Source organism: Phalacrocorax carbo, chromosome 1, assembly GCF_963921805.1.
Source record: "Phalacrocorax carbo chromosome 1, bPhaCar2.1, whole genome shotgun sequence".
NCBI lineage: Eukaryota > Metazoa > Chordata > Aves > Suliformes > Phalacrocoracidae > Phalacrocorax > Phalacrocorax carbo.
In genome coordinates, this window is record NC_087513.1 from 143,995,510 (window position 1) to 144,020,553 (window position 25,044).

General features: G+C 38.4%; 1 protein-coding gene across 5 annotated transcripts in view; it reads left to right on the forward strand.

The window, feature by feature from the left end:
- The window catches only part of HERC2 (HECT and RLD domain containing E3 ubiquitin protein ligase 2), a 115,336-nt gene extending 93,712 nt beyond the window's left edge, over positions 1–21,624 (forward strand). For all 5 annotated transcript variants that reach the window (XM_064438268.1, XM_064438302.1, XM_064438286.1 and 2 more), the window contains 13 exons: positions 1,608–1,769; positions 2,910–3,001; positions 3,870–4,009; positions 5,027–5,214; positions 5,888–6,085; positions 7,252–7,335; positions 14,469–14,610; positions 15,384–15,578; positions 15,678–15,790; positions 16,704–16,894; positions 18,705–18,810; positions 19,810–20,022; positions 20,622–21,624. In XM_064438268.1, the coding sequence (XP_064294338.1) occupies positions 1,608–1,769; positions 2,910–3,001; positions 3,870–4,009; positions 5,027–5,214; positions 5,888–6,085; positions 7,252–7,335; positions 14,469–14,610; positions 15,384–15,578; positions 15,678–15,790; positions 16,704–16,894; positions 18,705–18,810; positions 19,810–20,022; positions 20,622–20,894 (2,097 nt within the window). In that variant the 3' untranslated portion in view covers positions 20,895–21,624. The remainder of the gene's footprint in view (positions 1–1,607; positions 1,770–2,909; positions 3,002–3,869; positions 4,010–5,026; positions 5,215–5,887; positions 6,086–7,251; positions 7,336–14,468; positions 14,611–15,383; positions 15,579–15,677; positions 15,791–16,703; positions 16,895–18,704; positions 18,811–19,809; positions 20,023–20,621) is intronic.
- Positions 21,625–25,044: the final 3,420 nt, after the last annotated feature.

A 25,044-nucleotide genomic window follows, 5' to 3' on the forward strand; every position in this document is an offset into this window, starting at 1 on the left:
AATTGCTTTAGAAAGCAGGAATGGGTTGGAAGAATAAGATGGAAGTGGGACTGCAAAATTTTGCTAGAGGTGGCTAAACAGCTTAAAAGGAATTTGTTTTAGGGAAGACTTAAAGAACACCCCAAATCAAACAACCCACCTGCCTAGCAAGTAAATTCCCCCCCTTCACACCAGTAGTTTGCACTGAAAGTAACAAGCAAGCTCCTTGGCTACTGGGTCCCCTCATTGTTTACTTCCTGGAAAATAGACAAGTGATTACAGTGGTAGCCACTTAGTCACTTGCAAATGGCTTTTTTTTTCCCTGACGTAATGATTATACTCTTAATTCTCATGATTGAATACTGAAATGTTACTGAAGTATATACTAAGTTAATAAGAATTTAACCTAAGTAATTATGAAGTATTTAACTGCAATTTGCTAAAGAAATTTGAGTTAAGCAATTACTTGATGAAGCAGATAGTTGTTTCCATTAGATTCTTAAGTGGTAAATCAGAGAACTTGGACAGAATGGGATGTAGGAAGAATGACTATACTGATTAGCTGACAAGTTGTAATTCAGACTGTCATACTCCTGTGAACTAGACTGTAAGAGCTTTGAGCTAGAATAGTGGTATTAAGAAAACAGCCCTGCCTTTGAAATGAGAGTACATTCTGCTACCTGTGTTCTCTTGCTGAAAATGCAGCAAAGGATAAGACTAGGTTAGCTGAATCAAACTGAGCGTTAGTTATTTTTATTCATAGCTATGTGTATATATTTCTGTTCAAATGAACATTAACTTTTTTGCAGTGCTTGCATTTGTGGGACGAAGTAGCATACATTTGTAGTCTGCTTTGGGACCTTATAACCTGGACACAGATGTTCTCATGCCCCTGCCCCAACCCCTTCCCACCCACCCCAAAAAGGTGTACACACCATTTCTATATATCTTTATATATCTTTCCCCCCCTCCATGGTCTTGGTTAGTATGAAAATAGATAACCTGTAGATGAGTTGAAATATCAAGTTCCATGCTGCTTTGATGGATTGTACTACCTATAATCTGTTTCAGGTAGGGGTGAGGATGGGGGTGGATGTGATACATGTGGGTCACTGTTCTTTGTGAATCCGAATCCCATACTTCATCACTAGATGGCAGCATTTCAGAAGATATTGATTAAAATCAGATTTTGATGCAAGTGCTAGAAAATTGTAAACTAGTAAAAGAGTATTTGAAAATAAGATTTTTTTTATTTCGTACCGTATACAATACTCACCCAGACAGCCTGAAATTACTTCAACATAATATAGTTTTCGATAACCTTTGGTGTTTTGTATGAGCTGTTTTCCTTGACTTTCTGGGTCAAAAAGATTTAACTAGATCACCAATTAAAAAGAATAATCAATATTAATAATATTAATATATAATTTATATGTTAAAATGCATAGTTTCCATTTTGCTGATTTGAAAAGAGCAAAGCCCTTTGAGTTGCCCTTATTTGCTTGTTCCTGTGGTGTTTCAGGTTTGTAGTTCCAGTGAAGCACCTTTCCAAGTTGCATTTGTCCTCTTTGCTGAAACTAAATGACTGAGTCTTCTATTGTGAACAAAAATGGATGATTTCTTTACAGGTGGAAGCTCTCCAGGGCTACCGTGTGATTGACATAGCCTGTGGCAGTGGAGATGCACAGACGTTGTGCCTGACTGATGATGATACAGTCTGGTCCTGGGGTGATGGAGATTATGGAAAACTTGGGAGAGGAGGCAGTGATGGCTGTAAAGTACCGATGAAGGTATTTGAATGTAATTTTTTCATTGTTTTAGAAACCATATTGTTGATGGAGAAAGCTGAAGACAGATTTGCCAGTACATGCAAACTTCCACCTATCTTGGGACATCAGGATTCTTCTGATTGTTAAGAAGGAATTGTATAGGCTACAATGGCAAGTCTTTAAATCTTGTGCTGACTGTTAAAGTTGCACTTGAAGGACTTTTCTTTGGAGAACATTGCTGGTTCCTCATTTTAATTTTGGTGCCTGTCAAAATGTTAGATTTGCCAAGAAATCTTCATATTTCCTTGTGTTAATAAATTGTCATAATATTGCTGAAGTCATAACTTCATTCCAGAAAAGGGTATTAATTGATTAAAAAGTAATCTTACTTTATATTAAACCTTTCATGAGAATGAATGATTGACTTGTAATTTCTTCATACATTACAAATGAAATACATGTAGCCTTCTAATTTGAATCCTAACACTTGTTATGAAGATGAACTGTGTTTAAGAAATATACGTGAGTGTCACTGTGTATACCTACGCACAGTGGATTTTAGATTCTCAGTCCAGAATCACACTTTATTACCTGGATACCAGTGTACCCATTCTGTTTGTAAATGGACAAAGTCTACCAGCCTGTCCTAAATAACAGGTTTCTATTGCATGATGTAACACAATATGAAAATAGCTTGTTTATGTTCATCAATCGTCAGTCCCATAGGATTGATGGTAAAGTGGTGTAAGGACGTACACAGGGAAAATAGGAAGAGTGCACTGGAGGTTTAAATATTTTTACGATGTCAGCAGAATCACATCCATGTCATATGAGCTGGGGATGATTAATGCTGAGTATTAGGAGGCAGAGCCTCACCGTTTCTACTAAGGGGCAATTGCTGAGTAGCTATTGGCAAAACATACTGGAGATGATCTTCAACAGTTTGCCAAACATTAAAGAGAGGCTCATATTTAAGTAGTAAATGGTAGAAAGATGAAAGGAGTAGAATTCTGGGAAATGGTCTTACATACACATTTTAATTTATAAATATACATATAGACACTTACACACTTGTACATTGTATTTTACTTAAGACAGTGCAGTCTATGAAACTGTAGTCTCCTAAATTAACTTCCATTTCATTTGATATTATTTTCCTAGATTGATTCCCTCACAGGTCTTGGAGTGGTTAAAGTAGAATGTGGATCACAGTTTTCTGTGGCTCTTACCAAATCTGGAGCAGTATATACGTGGTAAGTATTTTGAGTGTTAGATGTAACCTTGTCTGAAACAGGTATTAGTATTATACTGTCTTCACTGCTTTGATTCCACATGAAAAACTTCTGAGTGCCTCTGTCTTGATTAGTAACAAAATCTACCACTTTGGGGATGAATTTTTAGTACTATTTGAATGAAAAATTGAAGTGTTTTGTCTTGGAGACCAAAGCACAGAGTTATCATTCCAGGCATTGACCATTGCAAGGTGCAGAAGTTCCAAGTGGGTCAGGAAAAGTGTAAGGCTGAAGTGTCATGCAGGGTGGAAGGTGATGGCATAAGTAATGTTTTCATGTATTACCAAAATTGTGTCTGGCTTGTGGTGGCTGTAGTCTGGGAATATGATTTTAGTTCATTGTTCTAATCTTCCTACACCGTTCCAAATTTTGTATTTTAGACTAGAAGACTTAAGTGTTTAAAAAGACTAAGCAGAATACCTTCCCAACATCCTTCTGCCCCCTTGTTTGCATGGCATTAGAGATATCCTTAAACTGTACAAAGTTCCAGTTGCTGAGGTCGGTAAACGTATTGTTTTTGCAGATGAATGCTTTTAATATTTGACCCTTTTAAGAAGAAAAAACCAAACCACGCCCCACAAAAGTGGTAAAAGGACCTACTCAGAATAAGTAGGAACAGCATATTGGAGGTTTAAGAATTTTTGCTATATCAGCTGAATCACATCCATGTCATACGATCTAGGGATGATTGATGTGGAATATTTGGAGAATATTTTGGTATTGAACTCTTATAAATACATCTACAGGTCAAATATCAGATACAGTCTGTCGTTCCCTTTTTTCCCACAATTAAAACAGAGTTTTGATATGTTTTACCTTCTCTGTGCAGGGGCAAAGGAGATTATCATCGGTTAGGCCATGGATCTGATGACCATGTTAGAAGACCACGGCAAGTGCAGGGACTGCAAGGAAAGAAAGTCATTGCCATTGCTACTGGGTCTTTGCATTGTGTTTGCTGCACTGAAGATGGTATAAAAATCAAATAATTTACTTAGTTCTCAGTACTGAACTAGAAAAAAAATCTTTTATTTTTTAGTCAGCTGTTGGCTGTCCTTGCTAAAATCGCTGGTCCTCTATGTGCATGGACATATTTTGTGTTTGCAGATGTTGCATATTTCTTGAGCAGTAAAGCATGTCATTGATTTAAAATGTTCACATAAAACCAACTGAAAGTTTTTAATTAATAAAAAATAGAGTTTAATTTTTCGTAAATGCTTATGGTAAAAAAAATACAGAGCTCTAAAAGTAATTACAGACTGGACAAGCAGTAGAATGAATGGATTTGGCCTTTTTGTTTTTACAGGGTCTTCTGAGGTGTTTAACTTGCTAAATGAAGCACTGCACAAACAATATTCCTTCTTACAGTGCAGGTTGAGATACTGAATATTCTTTGTAGCAGACTCACTCCTACATTTAATTAACAAGTCCGCACAATAACTGAGTGTTTTACAGGTGCTAGTGAAATAGGATATAGCTGCAGAAAATGAAAGGTTGCTATTTTAAAAGTATTTTCCAATTATCTTGCAAGAGTAAGCACCCATTTTAATGTCCTCTCTGGTAATACAACCTATTATAGGATCTTTTCTTTTGTATCATACAAAATGTTAAGCCTTTTCTAATTCTTTTTTTATAACACCAGCTTTTTTTGCTATGAAACTGTCAAATACAGGCTGTCACTGGTGTATCTGTTGTTGTTCTTCTGCCCCACCATTTCCTCCTGTTCTGGAACAGAACTTCTAAGTTATACAAACTATGAGGAAATAAATGCATATTATACTAGCTACTCTACATAGACCGTGGGCCTAGCCATGTCATTCAAGATTTATCTGCATTAGATAGTGGATTTCAGGGTGACCATCAGTCCTAGCAATCTTGATTGCAGTTCAAGGCCTCATTCAGTTAAATTGATTTATAAATGCTAATTAAAAAAAATGGCAAAAGCTTCTATCTTAGCTTCAAAACAATTTTTTTTTAAAATTGGTTTAGGGGAGGTGTATACATGGGGAGATAATGATGAAGGGCAGCTTGGAGATGGAACAACTAATGCCATCCAAAGACCACGCTTGGTTGCAGCACTTCAGGGTAAAAAGATCAACAGAGTAGCCTGTGGCTCAGCACATACTTTAGCTTGGTCAACCAGTAAACCTGCTAATGCTGGCAAGCTCCCTACACAGGTAATATTTTTGGCTTATCGCATTCAGATTTTAAACATACTTGGTATGCTTATTGCTGGTCTTTCAGTAAACATATTTCCTTTCTAAATCCCTGCGTAAGCTCAGTGTGCTTTGATTTGGCTTAAAGTTTGAGCCAGTTACTTTGTTTTACTTCCATATTTCCAAAGAAGGATTCCAATTTTCTGAGGTAAGAAAGCCTCTTCATTCAGTTGTTAATCCAACGCAGAACAGTAACTCTGTCTGCAAATTGGCAGGAATTTTAATTCTGTATTTCAGCTATCAAAATCATATGCCTTCCAAGGGAGTTCTTCATTGCTTGCTTTACTTTGAGAAGACTGTTTTCTGCATATTCTCTTTCAGCTATAATGCCTGGGTGTAGTGATACCAGGAGGTAAATCGTGTCTGTTTATGGATAAAGAGAATTTTAAAATATGGAATAGCAAGAATAGTCTAACTGTCATGTTTCTAATACTTGTTTCAATTTAGATGAATACTGTTAGTAATCTTTCATAAACAACTGAACTCTGTGTACTAAGTTTTGAAGTGTGACTAAGCAAATATATGAATTTTGAATACAAATTTACCTACAAATCTTACAAATCTTTGTTCTGCTTAATAAAATAAAGTTTATAATAGTTCTAATTTACATTTGGATATCATTGCCTTATAATAGGTTCCTATGGAGTACAATCATTTGCAGGAAATTCCCATCATTTCACTGAGAAACAGGCTTCTGCTATTGCATCACATTTCTGAACTCTTCTGTCCTTGCATTCCAATGTTTGATCTTGAAGGAAGACTTGATGAAACTGGCCAAGGACCCTCAGTTGGGTTTGACACATTACGGGGAATACTGATATCACAGGGAAAGGTATTTATCAGAAAGTTTTTAAGGGAGTGATTTGTAACTGTAAGTGAAATGTACTGTTTAAATGGTTTCTGAATAAAATAGTACTATATATCTCAATTTGTTCTGTAAGCTGTATATCAAATACTTGCATTCTGATTACACAAACTTCCTTCTTTGTGGATGTGTTCTTTTTATTAAGTTTTCCTCAGTTCTTCATCATAGTGCTTTTGATCTTGAAAATAACTTTATGCTGTAAATCTTCAGTTTGTAATATAGCTGAATTCTTCTGGAGTATTCAGTAGATGCTATCCTGGAAAAAAAAATTTAAGATAGGTATGAAATGGTCATTGTCTGCTTTTTGTATTTCAGTTGTCACGATCAAGTGATATACTAGTTGATCCAAAGCTCTGTGCAGGTACAAAGTTGTTTTAGACTGGGCTAAAAGTGAAGACAGGTTATGTAGGAGTTCAATCTGAAGTAGGTAAAGAAAGTGAATTTTAAAGTTGTAAGTCAATTCAGTCATGAGAAAATCTAGGTAATTATAATGCTTCAAGGCTACAAAACTTATTCAAAACTTCAGGTATGGAAAGCCTTTAAGAACATGACTGTACCCTTCAGTATGATCATCAGTTTTGGATTTTAATTTTCTCACTGTCATAGTAACTTGTCTAACAAAAAATGATAACCTTATATAAACAGACAAAATCTGCTGGGAGATATACCTGCCCTCAGTGGCATATTGGTTGCTTAGTAATAACTGAATCTGAGTGCAGTAGAACCTTTCAAGCCATGGTTTTGAGTGATACAGCACAGACTTTCTTCTTTACTTTTTTAGTATCCCGACTCCTTCAGACCTGAATTGCATTAGCACAAATAACATTATCCTTAACTAACATCTCACAGCTTTATTATCTGTTGCTTTTGATTACTTAGTATTTCAAAAGTATTTGATGCTTCTTCCGTTTGTTCTAAAGAAAGACTCAGAGGCGTTATGCCTTCTCTAGTGTTTTGTGACATACTCAGAAGGGAATTGCTGAAGGACAGTATTGCAGGATCATTTTGTCTATTCTGCTGAAGAGTTTTTCCTGAGTTGAACTAAGTATGCGTTTATCTGTGAAATATGTGCAGCTTTCTTACCTGATTTCAGTTTTGCCACTATTTTAATTTTTTGTATTTTCCTTTTTTAGGAGGCAGCTTTCAGAAAAGTTGTGCAAGCAACTATGGTGAGAGATCGTCAGCATGGCCCAGTTGTAGAGCTCAACAGAATACAGGTATCTTAAGCTGAAGTTGTGATTTTAGTATCCGTATGTTTAGCCCCCAGTGCTACACATTTATCAAGTCCCTTTGTTTCAGCTATTAGGTGTCTGAAACTGGAAAATTGAATTTTTATCAGAGAATCAAACAATGAAGAAGTGAATGCAGCAAGGGCTGCGCATTTTCTTTTCAGTACGTTTTCGTCTACACTGTAGTTGTTTGGGTAGAGTGGAATGCTTGTTGAAATATTAAGTTGAATGATTTGGAGTCTAATGAGCAAAGTACGTCCTGCTTGACAAAGGACTGCTTTTTCAAAACTCACTACACTAGATAATTTTGAGGGTAGTGATTCTGATGCCTTTCCAAATGGTCAGATAATTCTATTCAACTGTTGCTTTCATAACAGAGAACATGGTGGAGGCGGGGTGGGCGGGGAAGGCAAGGAGGGAGGGGGAAAACCCTTGAATATAATTAAAAATCAGGCTGATAAACTCTTGTCCTTTGCTGGTCATCACATGTGGTCATATTAATTTGCAGAACTCTTTGATACAAAAGGGCTTTTTTCCTTATCATTGACGTTAGAAAATGTAATGTTGTGCCTTAGGCCAGATATGTCTTCCCCCCCCCCCCCCCGATATTTCTGTAACATAGAATAGTAAAACATTGTTTTCACTAAAATGGGCTGAAGCCTGGTCTTAGAGTCCTCATGCATTTTTTCCCTTTAGTGGTGGTTTTCTTTTTTTGTTTGTTTATATATTGTAAAAAATAAGAAAACCTGCCCTTCGCCAGGTTAGAGTGGAGAAATTGTGAAAATTTTGACTATTTGGTTTTCTCTTAGTGAACAGAAGTACATTCTATTGTAGCTGAATCCTGTTTCTGCTTCCTTGCCATTTTCTATGGGCACTTAAAATTTCTTGTGGCAATGTTATGTGATTAAAATGTGTTGTTTTTAGTTTATTGTTTGAGAAGTTGAAGCTCAAGAGAGTGCCAGAGATTTTCTTGTTACTTTTTGTGTGTGTGTGAGAATTCAGAAAGTCCAATAAAGCAGTGCAAGTATTTAACTTCAAATGGGAAACTAGTGAGTAGGTTTGGGGTTCATTTCCTAGTGTCCTCCTTCTATTGTTGAGTTACTTAAGATAGGCTTTCTCTTGTATTCCAGTTTGTTATCTGAATCTGTCTTGAACTCTGGAAAAGAACTGGTAGCTGCAGGGCTTCCCATCTTCATAGCTCTGGGGGAAGTGAAATATTGCTGTAACACAAGTCTGTCCTAGATTTAGTCAAGTGAAGGCTAAAAAAAGAACACGTTCGTAATCTGGCCTGATTACACGGTCCCAAGTACAGGTCACAATTTCTTGAGTTAGCTTTTGCAGAGAATGAAAATGTGGATTCTTAAACTGTTTGATCCTTTAGAATATTTAACTGAAGATTCAAAGCTGCTTTACATAGTCTCAGACAGCTAATTGTCAATGTTAAGAATTTTCATCTTATTTGCAGTTGTGAGTTTAACTGCAGCTAGGCTTTAAGATTCCTTTGCTTTCACAAGACTCTTCTTACAGTTTATATATTACATGGTACAGTCAATTCACTTCATCATCTTCATTTGTGTATAATAAGCAGATGAGTTGTCAGGTTAGTTGTTTCCAGATACTGACTTGTTTTGAAAAATACTTCTTCAGCTTACTCTGTTGTTCAGTGGTTTCTTTGGAAGTACCAGAACTGGACGTAACAGTTGTCTAACTTGCAGCATAAAAGCAAGCCCTGTCTTGAGGTCAAGTTCTACACCGACCAGATTCCTGTAGAGTAGGTCACATTCACCTTACATACTACTTAGCCCTGGATCGTCTCTGTTAGGAGCCTTGTGATAGTAGGCCACAGTAGTTTTATGTGTTTTTCTTGCTCAAGGTGTGTGAAATACAATGTGATGGCTGTACTGCAACTCATCCAAGTGCCAGCCTGGTGTTTCTGTGGCATAAAACTGAGGGTAGGTGTTTTAGGCTTTGAAGTGCAGCATGAAGGCAAGCCTGAGTGCACAGAGGCAGTTTGGGATGTTGTCGGGGGACTGTGTAGGGTAGAAGAAACCAAACTTGACACAGTTTTATCCAGATTACTTTTTAGGAATAGTCATTAAATGAAATGTTAAAAAAGAGCACTTGGGCCACCTTCTGGAAAGGTGTAGTAGAAGTAGATGAAGACTGAGCCAGAAATTGAACTAGCAGTTACATGTCTAGACAGGGCTCCAGCGCTCAGGTTTACTTACTGACCCTCTTACTAGCAGATCAGATTTACCTAGTATTTAAGTACTGGTGTAGCTCATGTTGGTTTCAGATGGACACTGTGTTACGATTTAACAGCATTATGAGTGTGTCTGCCTATAGGTCATATCTTTGCCTTTAGAAGAAGCTGATTATCACAGTAATTGAAAGGAATTTTTCTCCTTTTAAAAGGGAAACAAATCTTAGCTATTGGAGACTGTCTACTTTCAGGAATGTAATTTTGCGAAGGATCTCCTGGTTCAATGTTCTCTACTGTCATGGGAGGAATGTCACACGTATGGATATATGAAATCCCACTTACGAATAGTTTCTTCCTTCTCACTAGGGCTTCTTATTAAATGTGGGTTATAGAGATCTCACTAGCATGATAATTAAAAATGATTTGATCTTAAAGTAGTCACAGCATATGAATGAATGATTTATTTGTTCTTTTGTGAGTGCTATACTTCAGCTTAAATAACATTCCTCTTTCCTGGTTATTGTCTTCTTCCTTATCAAATGCACTTCTAAAGAACATTCATGACAGTCTTAATTTTCCTATACTGATTAGGCTAAGCTCTTTTTGTCTGCTTGTGTAGAATAGTCTTTCTCTACTCCTCATCTTTTTATACTGTATTTTTTCTGTAGCATTTCAGTTTGAGCATAGATAACTGAAATCTCAAGGTACAGGTGAAACTCTGTGCTCTTGTAATTGTCACACTGATACGTCTCTACCTGGAATTGTGTTTGTTTTCTTCGTAGATCTGTCTTCTGTGTTAACAGTACATATTTCTCTTCCTTAGCTGATTCCAACTAATAAGCTGACATCTTTTTGTAAAGCTTCTTATTATTCTCCAAGTCCATGACTTTATCTACTACCTTTCTCCAAGTGCTCGTGGGTTGGAGAGAGTCCCACAGGATGGCCAGAATTTAAGTGGGTACTCTCAGACTGCTTGAAGCAAATATAAAGTTTTGGTCTTCAGATTCAGAGAAGGAACTTAAAATTTTGGTCTTCATGACTTCAGAATGCTTTAATCAGGTTACAGATTGACCTGAGTGCTTCTCCCTCTTTGTTGCAATGGTTCTGATCACAATAAGTGATTATTCACTGAAGCGAGTTCTTGAACTTGATTCTTCCTCACTTTGCTGTGTGCTGCTTTTCAGCTGCTGCATTTCTCTCTGGTCCAAGAAAAGGTGGTTTTCCGCAAGGTGATATCTTCTCATTGCAGACTGTTTTATGACAATCCTTCTTGGGCTCTAATCAACATATTAACTTGTTTTATGCTAAAAAGTTACCAGCAAGAAGGCTGGAACTGTATTTTTAAAACTTGAGATGCTGCATAATCTGTGTTTAGTAAGGCATGTATGCAGTGAGGGTTATATCCAACTCTATCCAGCAAAATAGATTCCACAGGGTACTTACTATGTCTCTGAAGGGGATGATTTGGAAACGTGAGCAAGGCACTGTGCTCCAGACCTCTACAATAAAAAGCAAACACACCTGTGGTGGATTGTAGCCTAAACATATTTGTATGAATTTTTGCCATTTTTCAGTGAAGTGTTTTATTCTTTGCAAATAACCTAATAAATTTTAATATGGGCATCTGTCTTCGTCAGCAAGCAATGTACTAAGGTGCTGGCAGAAATGCCAGTAATCCTTCATGGCATTTTTACATTGCTTTGTTAAAAGTCAAACAGTAACCATTCCTGCATCTAAATGATCAGATTAAATGAAAATTCTGTGTTGCTAGTAAATAAATACTAAATTAAATGTATAATAGCAAATGTGCGTGCCATCTTAATCAGTTAAGGCAGGATTGCTTGTGTTTTAATTCTCACTTGATTAATTTGTATTTTAGGTCTGAGTTTTGAAAAAAAGAGTGAATTAACTACTGCTTTCTTAGGCCTTCTACTCATATTTCCTCTTTAAGAGAAGACTCTGTGAGTTCTCAACTTAAAACTTCTTGGGCATCCAAATTTCTTAGAAATCTATTGAATTAAAACCAGCTTGTGATGATACAGAACGTCTTACACATAAGGAAGACTTGACTGTGTCAGCCTTCCAATAAAACCTGAAAGAAATCTGGTGGATGTTTTATCCAAAGCATCAGAAGTATGCAGCATCAGAACAGCTGGATTTTGAGATGCACTGTAGCTTGGAGTGGGACCAAATACAGATTAGTGAGATGAGTCTGGGTTACTTCTGAATGAACAGTCTCATGGATATTGGTGAACTATGTGCACTGTAGGAGTCCCTTTGCAATCAGGGCAAGTTGGGAATATAAATTGCAGAACACCGAGGAGGAAAAAAAATACCTTGGGTTTTTCCAGCCTTCTGTTTACTTTCCATTTCTTTCCTCTCTATACAGGTGAAATGTTTTTTTGTATTCTTATGCTCTTTGTGCGCATCTCTTGCAGCAAAACATGTGGGATTTTCCTTGCATGCCAATTCTTATGGATCTTAAAATACACTTTTTCTGTAGGTGCCTAAGAAACACATTACTCTGTGTGTGTATATACGTATGTATTTTAGTAGTGCTGACTCCATTTTTAGAGGCTCCTAGTCAGTATTGTAGATGCATATTTAAATATTATCATAAATGAATATAAGAATAATGTGTATTCAGTTTTCTGGCCATCAGCACAGCCTCTGATCTGTCTTATGTTTTGAAAACTTATCCAGATTTGACAACCAAATGTATGAGATACGATGCATTATCTAAGTGGATTGGAACACAGAAAAACTGAATTTACTAAGGCATTGGCTGCTTCTTCAGAAGTAGGGGAAGAAAACTTTATTGACAAATTGTCGTTGATATTCCTCTGTCCTTCCATTTTCCTTTAAAGATGAACAGAAAAAAAGGCTGAGTAGAGACAGATGAACAATGAACTGTTTGAAATTAAGTATAAGTTAGTTGTTAGTGGGTGGGGGAACGTAAAAGTCTTTATCTAGGGAAGAAAGCCCCCAGGGTTGTCAGCTGAACTGGTAAGAATCATTCTGTCTAGCTGCAGTGAGCACACCGATTGTTTTGCATGTTGCTGCTGTTAACAGTAAAATTATTAAGGCTTAATCAATCTCAAAATTTTGAGTTTAATTAAAAAAATCATTGTGGTCAGCTGTGTTTGAACTAAGGTTGTCTCAAGTAGCTATAACTATGCCAGGTCATAGAAATTACCTAGAACAATCATTCAGCATTGTCAGGTCTGTTCAGGACATGTAGTAGAAGCATCTGGATAACCAGATACTGTTTTTCATGTTTGTGCAAATCCAAACATTAGTTGAAAAATTTCTTCTGTTACAGAGGCGCTGGAACTTGCAGTGCTTGTAAATGGTGATAATAATAATAATCACTGGCAGTTAAACAGTTATGTCACAGAGGTAGAACCTATTGCAGAAGTTGCAGTGCAGCCTATCCTGGAACCAGTAACTCTTTCTGCTTAAGGTTTAGGTATGATCTATTGTTGTATCAGAAACCAGCTGACAAGAGTATGGGCTGGATGAGCAGAGAGTGAGGTGGGCTGAAAACTGGCTGAACAGCTGGCCCAGAGGGTGGTAGTCAGTGGTGTGAAGTCTAGTTGGAAGCCACTAGCTAGTGGTGTACCCCAGGGGTCAATACTGGGTCCAGTCCAGGTCAACATCTTCATTAGTGATGTGGATGATGGGGCAGAGTATACTTCTAGCAAGTTTGATGATGATACAAAACTGGGAGGAGCGGTTGATACACCAGAGGGTCATGCTGCCATTCCGAGGGACCTTCACAGGCTGGAGAAATGAGGTGACAGGAACCTTATGAAGTTCAACAAGGAGAAGTGCAAAGTCCTGCACCTGGGGAGGAACAACCCCAGGCACCAGTACATGCTGGGGGTAACCCAGCTGGAAAGCAGCTTTGCAGAAAAGGTCCTGGGGGTCCTGGTGGGCACCGAGTTGAACATGAGCCAGCAGTGTGCGCTTGCTGTGAAGGAGGTTAATGAGTGTCCTGGGCTGCATGAGGAGGCATGCTGCCACCTGGTTGAGGGAGGTGATCCTTCCCCTCTGCTCAGCACTGGTGAGGCCACACCTGGAGTGCTGGGTCCAGTTCTGGGTTCCCCAGTACAAGAGACATGGTCTTACTGAAGAGAGTCCAGTGAAAGATCATCTTGAAGACAATTAAGGGACTGGAGCATCTCTCCTGTGAGGAAAGGCTGAGAGAGCTGGGGCTGTTCAGCCTGGAGAAGAGACAGCTCAAGGGGCATCTCATTAATGTATAGTTGTGCATCTCTGAAGGGCGGGTGCAGAAAAGAGGGAGCCAGGCTCTTTTCAGTAGTGCCCAGTGACAGGGCCAGAGGTAGTGGGCACAAGCTGAAACACAGGAGGTTCCCTCTGAACATCAGGAGATACTTTTTCACTGTGAGGGTGACCAAGCACTGGCACAGGTTGCCTGGGGAGGTTGTGGAGTCTCCGTCCTTGGAGATATTCAAAAGCCATTTGGACACGGTCCTGGGCAGCTCGCTGTAGGTGGCCCTGCTTTGAGCAAGGGGTGTTGGACCAGATGACCTCCAGAGGTACCTTCCAACGTCAACCATTATGTGATACTGAAATAGTTCTGGGCTCCTAATAGCCTGAGATTTTAAGTGCTTTCATCCTGCTGGAGAGAATCAGGGTATGTAATAGGAATCTGTGATATCTATATCTAGGGATGGATATTAGATGGTACTGAAAAATGCTGTAGTGCTGTAATTTAAAATTTGGTTGTTCTTCTGTATATGTCACATGCATACAAGATATACTGTGGACCTCTGCAAATGTTTCACTGAACACATTAGCATTTTATAAATGTTAATGTTATGGTCTGATCTGTGCAGCAATGCCAGCTCAGATATGTTGTTACAGTGACTTTTATGATGTGCTTACTCAATAGGTAAAACGTTCTAGGAGTAAAGGAGGGCTGGCTGGGCCTGATGGTACAAAGTCAGTGTTTGGACAGATGTGTGCTAAAATGAGTTCCTTCAGCCCTGATAGCCTTCTGCTTCCCCATCGTGTTTGGAAAGTCAAGTTTGTTGGTAAGAGAATTCTCCACCCCCCAACTTACTTTGCGCTTAACTTTACAGTTTTCTTCGGATTTATTATTTTGGAGGACCCAAAGGAAGGAAGGGATGAAGGAAAACAGCATATATGTGTAGGCAGAGGAAGATGCTTAAAATGCTAGGAAGCAAAAAAGCCTTTTTAAATTATTTTATGAAAATACCTCAAGATTAGTAGAAATGTGTCTGTAATTGTCCTCAAATTCCAGGGGCTGTTCTTCTGCTTACAAGAAACATTCTGCAAAACCTAAACCTGAATTTCAGCTGTCTGAATTGGTAAATAATCCTGCCTAGGTGGTTCTACTGGTAGGGTTATTTTTACAATTCACACATCACTGAGCTTTTTCATGAAAAACGTTTTAGATTGAAGAGCCATTCTATCTACTGTATGTGAAATATATGTGCTTTAAAATGTTTCTTAGGAATCACATTGTGTTGACTTTCTTTTTCTAACTCTTCTATTTCCTTTTCATTAGTGTATAATACAAAAATGTTAGTTACACTCTGGCAAAATAGTATTTTTGACACTGTGATATTTTGTATAATCTTACAAATAATATGATTTACGATGAACTGGAAATGTCCAAATGGAAAGCAAAACAAAGGGTTTTCATATGAACAGATATGACAGTGTAGCTTTTAATAAACTTTTGTTTACTCAGTCAGCCCTGTGGAAGGAAGTACAGTTTATTTCAATATTGCATTTATTTTTAAAAGAACATATAATTTTGAGCCTTTTTTTCTTCTCCAAGGTGAATCTGTGGATGATTGCGGTGGAGGTTATAGTGAATCAATTGCAGAAATGTGCGAGGAGCTTCAGAATGGGCTGACCCCTCTGTTAATTGTGACACCAAATGGAAGAGATGAATCTGGAGCAAACAGAGATTGTTTCTTATTAAATCCTCCTGCCAAGTCCCTCTTGCATATGAACATGTTTCGTTTTCTTGGTAATTTCGTAGCAATATTGTGACATTCAACTTTCATTACATAATCAGAATACTGGGAATTGAATAAAAAAAATTAAAATATTATGTTTAAACTTACAGGTGTCCTTTTGGGCATTGCTATCCGGACTGGCAGCCCTCTCAGCCTCAACCTGGCTGAGCCAGTGTGGAAGCAGCTTGCAGGAATGAACCTAACAATTGCTGATCTCAGTGAGGTAAGTGTGAAGTTTCTGAGTAGCATATCACTTACAGAAGACAAGCAGACTCTAGCATAATTTTTTTCTCCAGTGATTGGCTTCCCTGGTTTCTGTATTTGTATTTTGCCTGGCCTTTTACATTTTGAGCCAGTATATAACGATGACCTGTATTCTCTGTTAAAACTGAAAATTTACAAGTCATTCAGTAGTAGTTAATGCTCTAGAATTCAAACAGCTTATTTATCAGATCTTCTCATGGGTCTCACTAGACAAATGTTTGTGGTCAAACTCCTACTTTCCAATAGACCTTTCTGTAGCTGCTACTGTCTGTTGTGCCAAGATGCAGTAACTGATTAGTTGCACATGCCTACACTGTTTTGAAGTAAAAGAAAATTAGTTCAAACTACTACTGAAGATAGCTTGTGCCTGCACACTGTATGTCACAAACTTTCAGTTTCTGTTTACTGACCTCAGTAAATGTGGAGTAAGAGTTAGGTCTTCATTACAAAAAAGAGTTCCTTCCCGAAGACTGTCCCATAGGAATGTAGAAACGTACTTCGTGTGAAAGAATTGCATCATTTACTTGTCAGTAAGGGGATTGCTTTTGTACCAAAACCAGCATTGGACTCTGTAGACGTGATTATGTTTTTAAGCTTTAAATCCATTTTTTTATATAATAGAGTTTATTGGAAAGTGCTCCGCAAAAGGATTGAAATCCAGAACACATGCACCCTCCCACATCCCAGCATAAAGAAGTTTTGTGTAAAATACTAAGGCATTTATGGCTTTGAAATTCAGTTAGATGGATTATGGTCAGACATTTGACAATGCTTTTTGTAGATGACACATGATGCGCTGCTTTTGGTATGCAAGAGTTGCTGTTGATAGTGCTAGTAAACTGACTTTAACTCTGGTTTGTTATTTTCAAAAGGTTGATAAAGATTTTATTCCTGGGCTTATGTACATTCGAGACAACGAAGCTACTTCAGAGGAGTTTGAAGCTATGAGCCTCCCATTCACTGTGCCTAATGCAAGTGGTCAAGATATTCAGTTGAGTTCCAAGTACACCCATATTACGCTGGATAATAGAGCTGAATATGTGAGGCTGGCAATAAACTACAGGTTTGTTGAATAAGTCATTTAAGTTGTTAACATGAATAAGCATTTTCTTTTAAAAATATGTGAAAACTTTTAAACAATATGCTACTTAAATCTCTTATGTACAAGTATTTTAATATTTTTATGTGATTACAGTGTTGATTTTTCTGATTTCTTTTAATATCTCCAAGGAGAAGAGATGAAACTTAATTTTTAGGAAACGAAATAAACTAGCAGGTATGACTCTAGATTTTAATAGCTGTCCTGACAGAGCAGTTTTGGCAGCCAGTTTTACAGGTGGAAAAATGCCCCATCCATCTAGTTCTGCCTATGTGATAAAGGAGTAGGCTTGACCATCGAGTTCTTTATGAAGAGAGCTTAGATTTAGTACTACTGCTACCATGAACTTTCATATCATCAGTTGTAGTCAAGAGCAGTCCTAGATGAATTCTTATTACTATACCCTTATCTAAGTTGGAATATGCAAAACAAAATGTTTGATCCCTGGACACCATAAAATAAGTCTGACACCAAGACAGGTCAGTTCCCCCTCAGGTGCCAAAAGCTGAACATTGCACTGAAATAAGTGGGAAATAATTGTTCAGTATTTGAGAAGACAGGCCTTTGGCTACTTAAATACCTAGCTAGCTAATCTAGACAAGTACATCTAAGAAGCAACCCAGGCATCTTGTTATGTGAAGCAGTGGGCCTAGTGCCTGTTGAACTATGGAAATTTAGGTAAATTGCGTGAGAAACTGATTCATAGTTGTTCCGTTCTCTCCACCATAGTTAACTGTTTTAGAGAGCACTTGAGCAAGACTGGGTCATTGCTATATACTTGCTTATTAGTTTGTAGTTATAGTGTTTGCCAACAACGACTTGAATTCAAGTCTTTGTGTTGTTTTTGGTTTTTTTCCCTATAAATGGATATGAACGAACACTTAAGCCTATTTTTGGCAGCAGAGAGGAATTTTATCTGGAATGTATAAATGGTGTGTCTATATAAAATGTTACATTCCTTTGAAGAAATGGTTTTGTTCTCTAGCCAGTTCTGGCTATCCTCAAAGGACACAAGCAATTCTAAAGCATACAGTTCCTTTGGGGGAAACATTTACATGTTTAGATTAAGTATCAAATTTTTTAATTATGTGAAGCCCTTGAGAGAAAAACTAGCACCTGAATAGAATCCATGTGAAAAAGTGGATGCATGCAACCACATTGTCCTGACACCTTTGTTTATTTGGTGATAACAAGCCCAAGGTCAGGACTTGTCAATGATGTGAATCTCTGCTTTGGAAAGCACTGTAAAACATCTTGGAAACTATTTGACAGGAAAAAAAATGCAAAACACAAATCATGGGTGGCAGCAGAAGCAGCAGAATGTAAGGCATATCTGTGTCTGTCTTGAAATACAACAACTCCTGGCCTCAGACAACATGGTTTAGTTCTGGCCCATTTTTCTTTCACAATAATGTCTGTCTACTGTTGGGACTGTTTGAGGGTAGAGTTTCAAAGCACGGCCATTCTTTTCCCAAGAGCATGTTGTTTCCAAATGGGATATTGGTTTGTTCTTGCCAGGCACAGCACATGAATAATACTGGGAATAAAATATCCTAACATTGAGAGGTATCTCTCCATACCGAGCTTGCTGTGCGGTATGAATTGGTGTAGAAACTTGTATAAGTCCAGTATCTTCTGTGATAAATATTTATGTTTCTTGGCATGTTGCTGGAGACTTGAGGAGAATGGTTGAAGTTTCCTTGATGTTATAGTAATTGCTAGGAATAATTGCAAGAAATGGCATTCATAGAAACTGAAAAATGTGTCTCTGCAGGCTTCATGAATTTGACGAACAAGTTGCAGCAGTTCGTGAGGGGATGGCCCGTGTTGTTCCAGTTCCTCTACTTTCACTATTTACAGGATATGAACTGGAAACTATGGTATCAATTTCTGTTTTGCTACCTCTGTTAGACTAACTTGGAGTGAGATTCTTCACTTATCTTACTAATCCAAAACCCACATTAAATATTATTTGCAATGCTTTCACTGCGATTGCAAACATTTTCACAGAATGACAGGATGGCAGGGGTTGGAAGGGACCTCTGGAGATCATCTTGTCCAACCCCCCTGCTTGAGCAGGCACACCCAGAGCAGGGGGCAGATGACTGTGTCCAGGCAGAGTTTGAATGTCTCCAGGGAAGGAGACTCCACACCCTCCCTGGGCAGCCTGTGCCACTGCGCTGGCACCCTCACAGGAAAGTTGTTTTTCCTCATATTCAGGTGGAACTTCCTGTGTTCCAACTTGTGCCCATTGCCCCATGTCCTGTCATTGGGCGCTATTGAAAAGAGCCTAGTCCCGTCGTCCTGACACCCACCCTTCAGATATTTTAGGTATTGCTGAGATCCCCCTTCAGTCTTCTCTTGTCCAGGCTGAACAAACCCAGGTCTCTCAGCCTTTCCTCAAAAGGGGAATGTTCCAGCCCCCTGATCATCTTGATAGCTCTCCACTGGACTTGCTCAAGCAGTTCCACATCCTTTTGTCTGAGGAAAGACTAGAAAATGTATAATTGCCCTCTTGGTGTTGATAAGGTTATTTTGATGTAGCTGAGCTGTGATGTAATGAATTATTTCTGGAAGAAACAAACAAACAAAGCCAAAAAACCCCCACAAAACCCAGACCTAGGAGGTGAATTGGAGATATTTGTCCCCAGTAAAATATTTCATTCTTTATGTGATTCAGGAATATGAAAGAAGGTTCATTATTGTCCTCTGATGGGAAGACATATATTTAGTATTACTGCACAGCAATTAAAATATCTGAATGCTCATTTTGTCAGTGTAAAAGCTGATTAAATATTTCAAAGCAATTGAGGGGAAAAAATGGCCCATAATTGATTTGATCGGACTATTGTAGCATATCACTATATTTTATTTTTCAGGTATGTGGAAGCCCAGATATTCCACTTCACCTTCTGAAATCTGTAGCAACTTATAAAGGCATTGAACCAACTGCTTCCTTGATACAGTGGTTCTGGGAAGTGATGGAATCCTTCTCCAATACAGAGCGATCTCTCTTCCTGCGTTTTGTGTGGGGCAGAACAAGGCTGCCCAGGACTATTGCAGACTTTAGAGGGAGAGACTTTGTTATTCAGGTAAGGTTTGTGGGCTGGGGTGTGAGATCTTTATTTTAAAAAGCTGGTAGTAGTATGACATAACAAGAGAACAGGTTGATTTCATTAAACTTGGTTATGTAATGGTTGTATTGTAGCTTCAGCAGTGCAACAGAGACCTATAATGTATATAAATATTTTTCTCTCTTGACTTGGGCAAGTGGATATTTGTTTCATTTCTCAGCCATTTGCTTCTCTGGATTTTGATAAATGTTCTGCTGTCAGTCATCAGCAGTTCTTGCTGGCATTTATTTAGCATTTCATTCAGCTCAGTAATCATTTCAGCTAAATTAAAACCCCACAATCTTCAAATCAAATTGGTGTTTGCTGAAGTAATACAATCTTCTTCAGATTGTTCCCAACCACATATTCGTAATCAAAGAAGCTCATATATGTCTGTGTTTACTTATTTACTTAGTGTAGGGAAGATGGATTTGGTATTTTCATTGTTCTTTTAAGAAATATCAGCACCAGAATCACAAATCTAACATGCTGTTAAAAAAAATTCTCAAGTTGTATTCTGATTTTTATTTGTAGTTTGGACAGTGAATCAAAAATATGATGCTTTTTGTTTTCAACAGGTGTTGGATAAATATAATCCTCCAGACCACTTTCTTCCTGAGTCATACACTTGCTTCTTTCTCCTGAAGCTGCCCAGGTATTCCTGTAAGCAAGTACTGGAGGAAAAGCTGAAGTATGCCATTCACTTCTGCAAGTCCATAGACACTGATGATTATGCCCGGATAGCGCTGACAGGAGAGCCAGCGGCTGATGACAGTAGTGATGACTCTGATAATGAAGATGCAGATTCTTTTGCTTCAGATTCTACACAGGACTACTTAACAGGACATTAAAAAAACCTAATATAAGGGATAGTTGTCACAAGCACTGAGGCAAAACGCCAAAATGACAATGAAGCCAAGGACAGTTTAGGTCTCAGAATATAGAGTATGTAGTCAGAGGGACAGTGATCTTCTGCACATGGGGGAAGTGTGTTTGCAGCTCACAGTAGGAATTGAGGGTTACAGCTTAAACCATCAGCTTAGAATAAATGACACAGTATATGGGCATTTAACATTTAAAGAGCTGAAAGTGGCCCCCCATAATGCTGCACTACATTTAGAACCTTTGTGTTTACTGAAGTGTTGTAAATGTTTATATAAATATGGTAGTGCAGCATCCAAAAGGCAGTGAAACCTTTAAATTGTGGGTGCAATAGGTTTTTCCATATTAAGTGTTGTGTTCTGTGCATCTTCTTGATTGTATATTGGAAATACTGTGCAACAACTGAATAGTATTATAAATATTTCAATTAACTTTACTAGAAGTTTGTTAAAAATTTTTGAACATTGGATTAACATTATTCCTTGAAATTCTTCTATAGATAATAAAAATGGCCATTAGTTTCACCTCCGCCCCTGGTTTGTATATTTTAGCTTATGCATTATTTAACTCAAATTTGATACCTTTCTGTGAACAGCATCATAATTCTTATCATGGAAAGCGTGCTGTATATAACTTGTGCCATGTAAATGCAAAGGTTATAATTTCCCTCTAAATAAAAGTTCTGCCACAGGAAAAAAAGTATGCGTTTTTTAATGGTAATGCAGCTATTACACAGGACAAACATTGTATCGGCTCTAAGAAATGTTTCTGCAATTTACAGCTGTTGACCAAACGTTGCTGCTCCACCAATATGTAGCTATAGCAGGTGCATTGCTGTGGGCAGACAGAACATGAGCTATAGTAAACTCAGAGCAAATCCACACCACACGTTAGCGGTAGTGATGAGGTGCTCTTTTTTTATGTAGTTGTTCCTAATGCTACTGTTGTCAGTAATGGTAACTTTGTTCTCGGACTCCTGAGGAAAAAATTGCTTTTGCGGAAGTGTAAGGGACAGATGTCTTTTAAGTACCTGAATGTGAGTAGAAGAGTGTGACGATACTCATGTAACATATTGTCTCTGAGGAAATTACATCATTTGGCAAGGCTTGATCATGAAACATTGTGCGTCCAGAGTAGCCTGTTCGAAAAACTCGTTGAAGTCAAGTGGTGTTTGGCGCATACACAGCGTATGCACTAGTTTTTCGAATTAGGAAAAGAAGATTTAGTTGTGCCAAAGAACTAATATTTTACTTAAAAATCCAGGAGAAGGTGTTGTCATACCATTTCTTTACTAATTACTAGGGTAGGTATACGTGAATATTTAACATTTTACAATTCAGAGTTGATTCATTTTCTTTTTAGTGTGTGCATTTGAATTCTGTTCCAGCTTCTGTAAATTTAAATAATAACTGTGGTCATGGAATCAGTTTACCTGAGACATACTTGATATCTCCAAATAGTGGTGAAACTATCTATTTGTTGTTACGATATCGGAGATTTGAAATTCATGAGCTTGAGAGGCCTCTATTTCGCACTGAAGATGTCTTGCAATAACAGCTCCTGTCCCCGTCCTCTGTCTTGCTGGAGTTTCTGGAAGTCAGGCCTGTGCGCTCTCCTCCAGATTTTCTCTGTTTGCTGATGAAAAAAGCCAAGTCTTTTTTTTAGTCTTAAAAAAGATGCAAAACCCCAAAACCTGAAGCAACCTCTTTTATCTTTGCTGCTGAATTGAATTTTTCCTGAGATAAAGAGTGGAGAGTCTAGTGCAGAAGTACTCATGTGGTCGTCTGCTGTCCTTCGCCATGGTAACATCGGAGCCTTGAAGGCATCCAGCTTGATCAAAAGAGATTTTTCTGTAGTCAGCTTTTCAGGAAATGTGGTGGATGAGTCATGCCCAAATGCCACAAGCCCAAGGACTGAGACAGTTCAATTGCCATTCTTGAATTTCAAACCCCGTTTCAGGAGGATATGAACTACTATAACACGGAGAAGTTTTATAACTTGCTTAGGAAAGAAGAAGAAAGTCAAGAGCGTTTATTCCAACAACAGCAAAAAGGAAGTATCCTTTATATAAGGAAGCAGTTTATATTATTAGTGAACCATGTAAAAGGAGGTTTTTAAGCCTCCTTCTTTGCTTTCCCAACCTAACAGAAGAGTCTCAGGTGCCCTTTTGCAGTGTGAGATGGTTGTCACCGGTGGGCTGGCTTACAGCATTTCTGAGTAGCCAGTTGTTGTTCTTGGAAAAAATATTGTTTCAAGTGGCCAAACCTGATATTTCTTCTTAATTGGCTTTTAGATGCAAATTCCTAGTCTGAGAAGGAAAAGATCTCAATCTGGCAAATGAGGAATGGATTGCTAGTGCTCCTTTCCCTTCTTCGTATGTCGCTTCCCTGTAAAACCAAAGATGGTTTGATTTATTGTAACACTTTGCCATTATGAAAGCACAGAATCATTAAGGCTGGAAAAGACCTCTCGGATCCAGCTGTCAGCCCAGCACTACCATGTCTCCTAAACCATGTCCTGAAGTGCCACGTCTACGCATTTTTTGAACACCTCCAGGGATGGTGACTCCACCACCTCTCTGGGCAGCCTGTTCCAGTGCTTGACCACTCTTTCAGTAAAGAAATTTTTCCTAATATCCAATCTAAACCTCCCCTGGTGCAGCCTGGGGTCACTAGTGACCTGGGAGAAGAGACCAACGCCCACTTTGCTACAACCTCCTTTCAGGTAGTTGTAGAGAGCGAATTGCAGAAGACACAGAAAAATCCTGTCCCATGTTCAGAATTACTCTTCCTTGCCTGGGTAAATTCCTGATACCTCTAAAACCACCTAATGGCTGCTAAACAACCTGGGAATAAGGAGAGTTGGTCATTGCGTCCCACCAGAGAGTTTAGGGGACACGTACCATTTATAATTATGGTATTTGTGCCTTAGCATCAGGTTAGCTGAAGTCTTCAGGGCAAAATATGTAGGTACTTGCTTCCCCTGCAAGCATCTTCACCAGCAGATGATGTGCAAAACTAAACCATGCAGCACTCTTCTAGAAAAAAGGGAAGCAATGGCTTCCAGAGATCTCATTAAAATATTTTCACTTTTTAGTTTAAAGAAAATGTAGATGTGTAGTTTCCTATAGATGTTACATTTAATCGCCCAATGAATCCTATAGTTAAAAATTATGGTGTTAACCATGTTGGCATGTTTTAGTTCTTTTACTCAGTTGGGGTTCAAGGCTGAGAGATTGGTGCAAAAGTTACTCTATCGTGGAATCATGTCCTTACCTTCAGTGGAAACTGCAGCAAAGCAACACAACTGTGAATGTGATACCCAGACTATTTGTGAATTCGTGCTCCTAATACTTGGGAAAGATTCTGCTGGTTTTTGTGTTTGCCTCAAACGCGAGCGCTGATGGTATGTGTGCAAGGCACTGTTCTTCAGCTTTGCATTTAGTCATCTGACGGTGAGCGAGTAAGCTTGTGCAAAGATCTCACAAAAACACAGAGCAGAATTGTCTAAGTTGTTTCCTGACTGTGGTCATCCGTGATCATCTCTCTCCAGGCAGTTTGGGTGTGGTGCACTGGCATCATGACCTGGAAGAGGTTTCAGAAGAAGCATTTTGAGAATTCTGTTGGAGGAAGTGGAGTCATGCACATGGCAGAGTACAAAGTCCTCTAGGATTCTCCTTGATAAACGGGACAGTGTTAAGTGGAAAGAAGCTTAATGTTCATTGGGCACTTGCATATACCCACTATTGATGATAAGCCATAATAAGGGCAGGGTAGAACATTTCTAGAAAATAAAGCCCAGGATAGGAGTACACCTTGTTTCACTGTGACAACTTTATCGGGGGGGGGGCTGGAAAAGTGCCTATGGCATTCAGCCTCAATGGTTGGCTGGGCTTTGTCACCCTGTTCAGCAGCAACTTGTAGGAAAAGAAAATGTGAGAAAGTGCAAAATGAAAATGCATGAAAATAGGACGCTTGCAGCCATAAGAGGCTCTCGTGCTTTATTCAAGTTTGTCCTGCGGCCAAGACGTGACAGTGAATGTTTCTCCCCAAACCAGCGTGCCCTTTCAGAGGTCCAAAAGCAGATAAATTAAAAAATGACCAAGTAGATGAAGCTGTG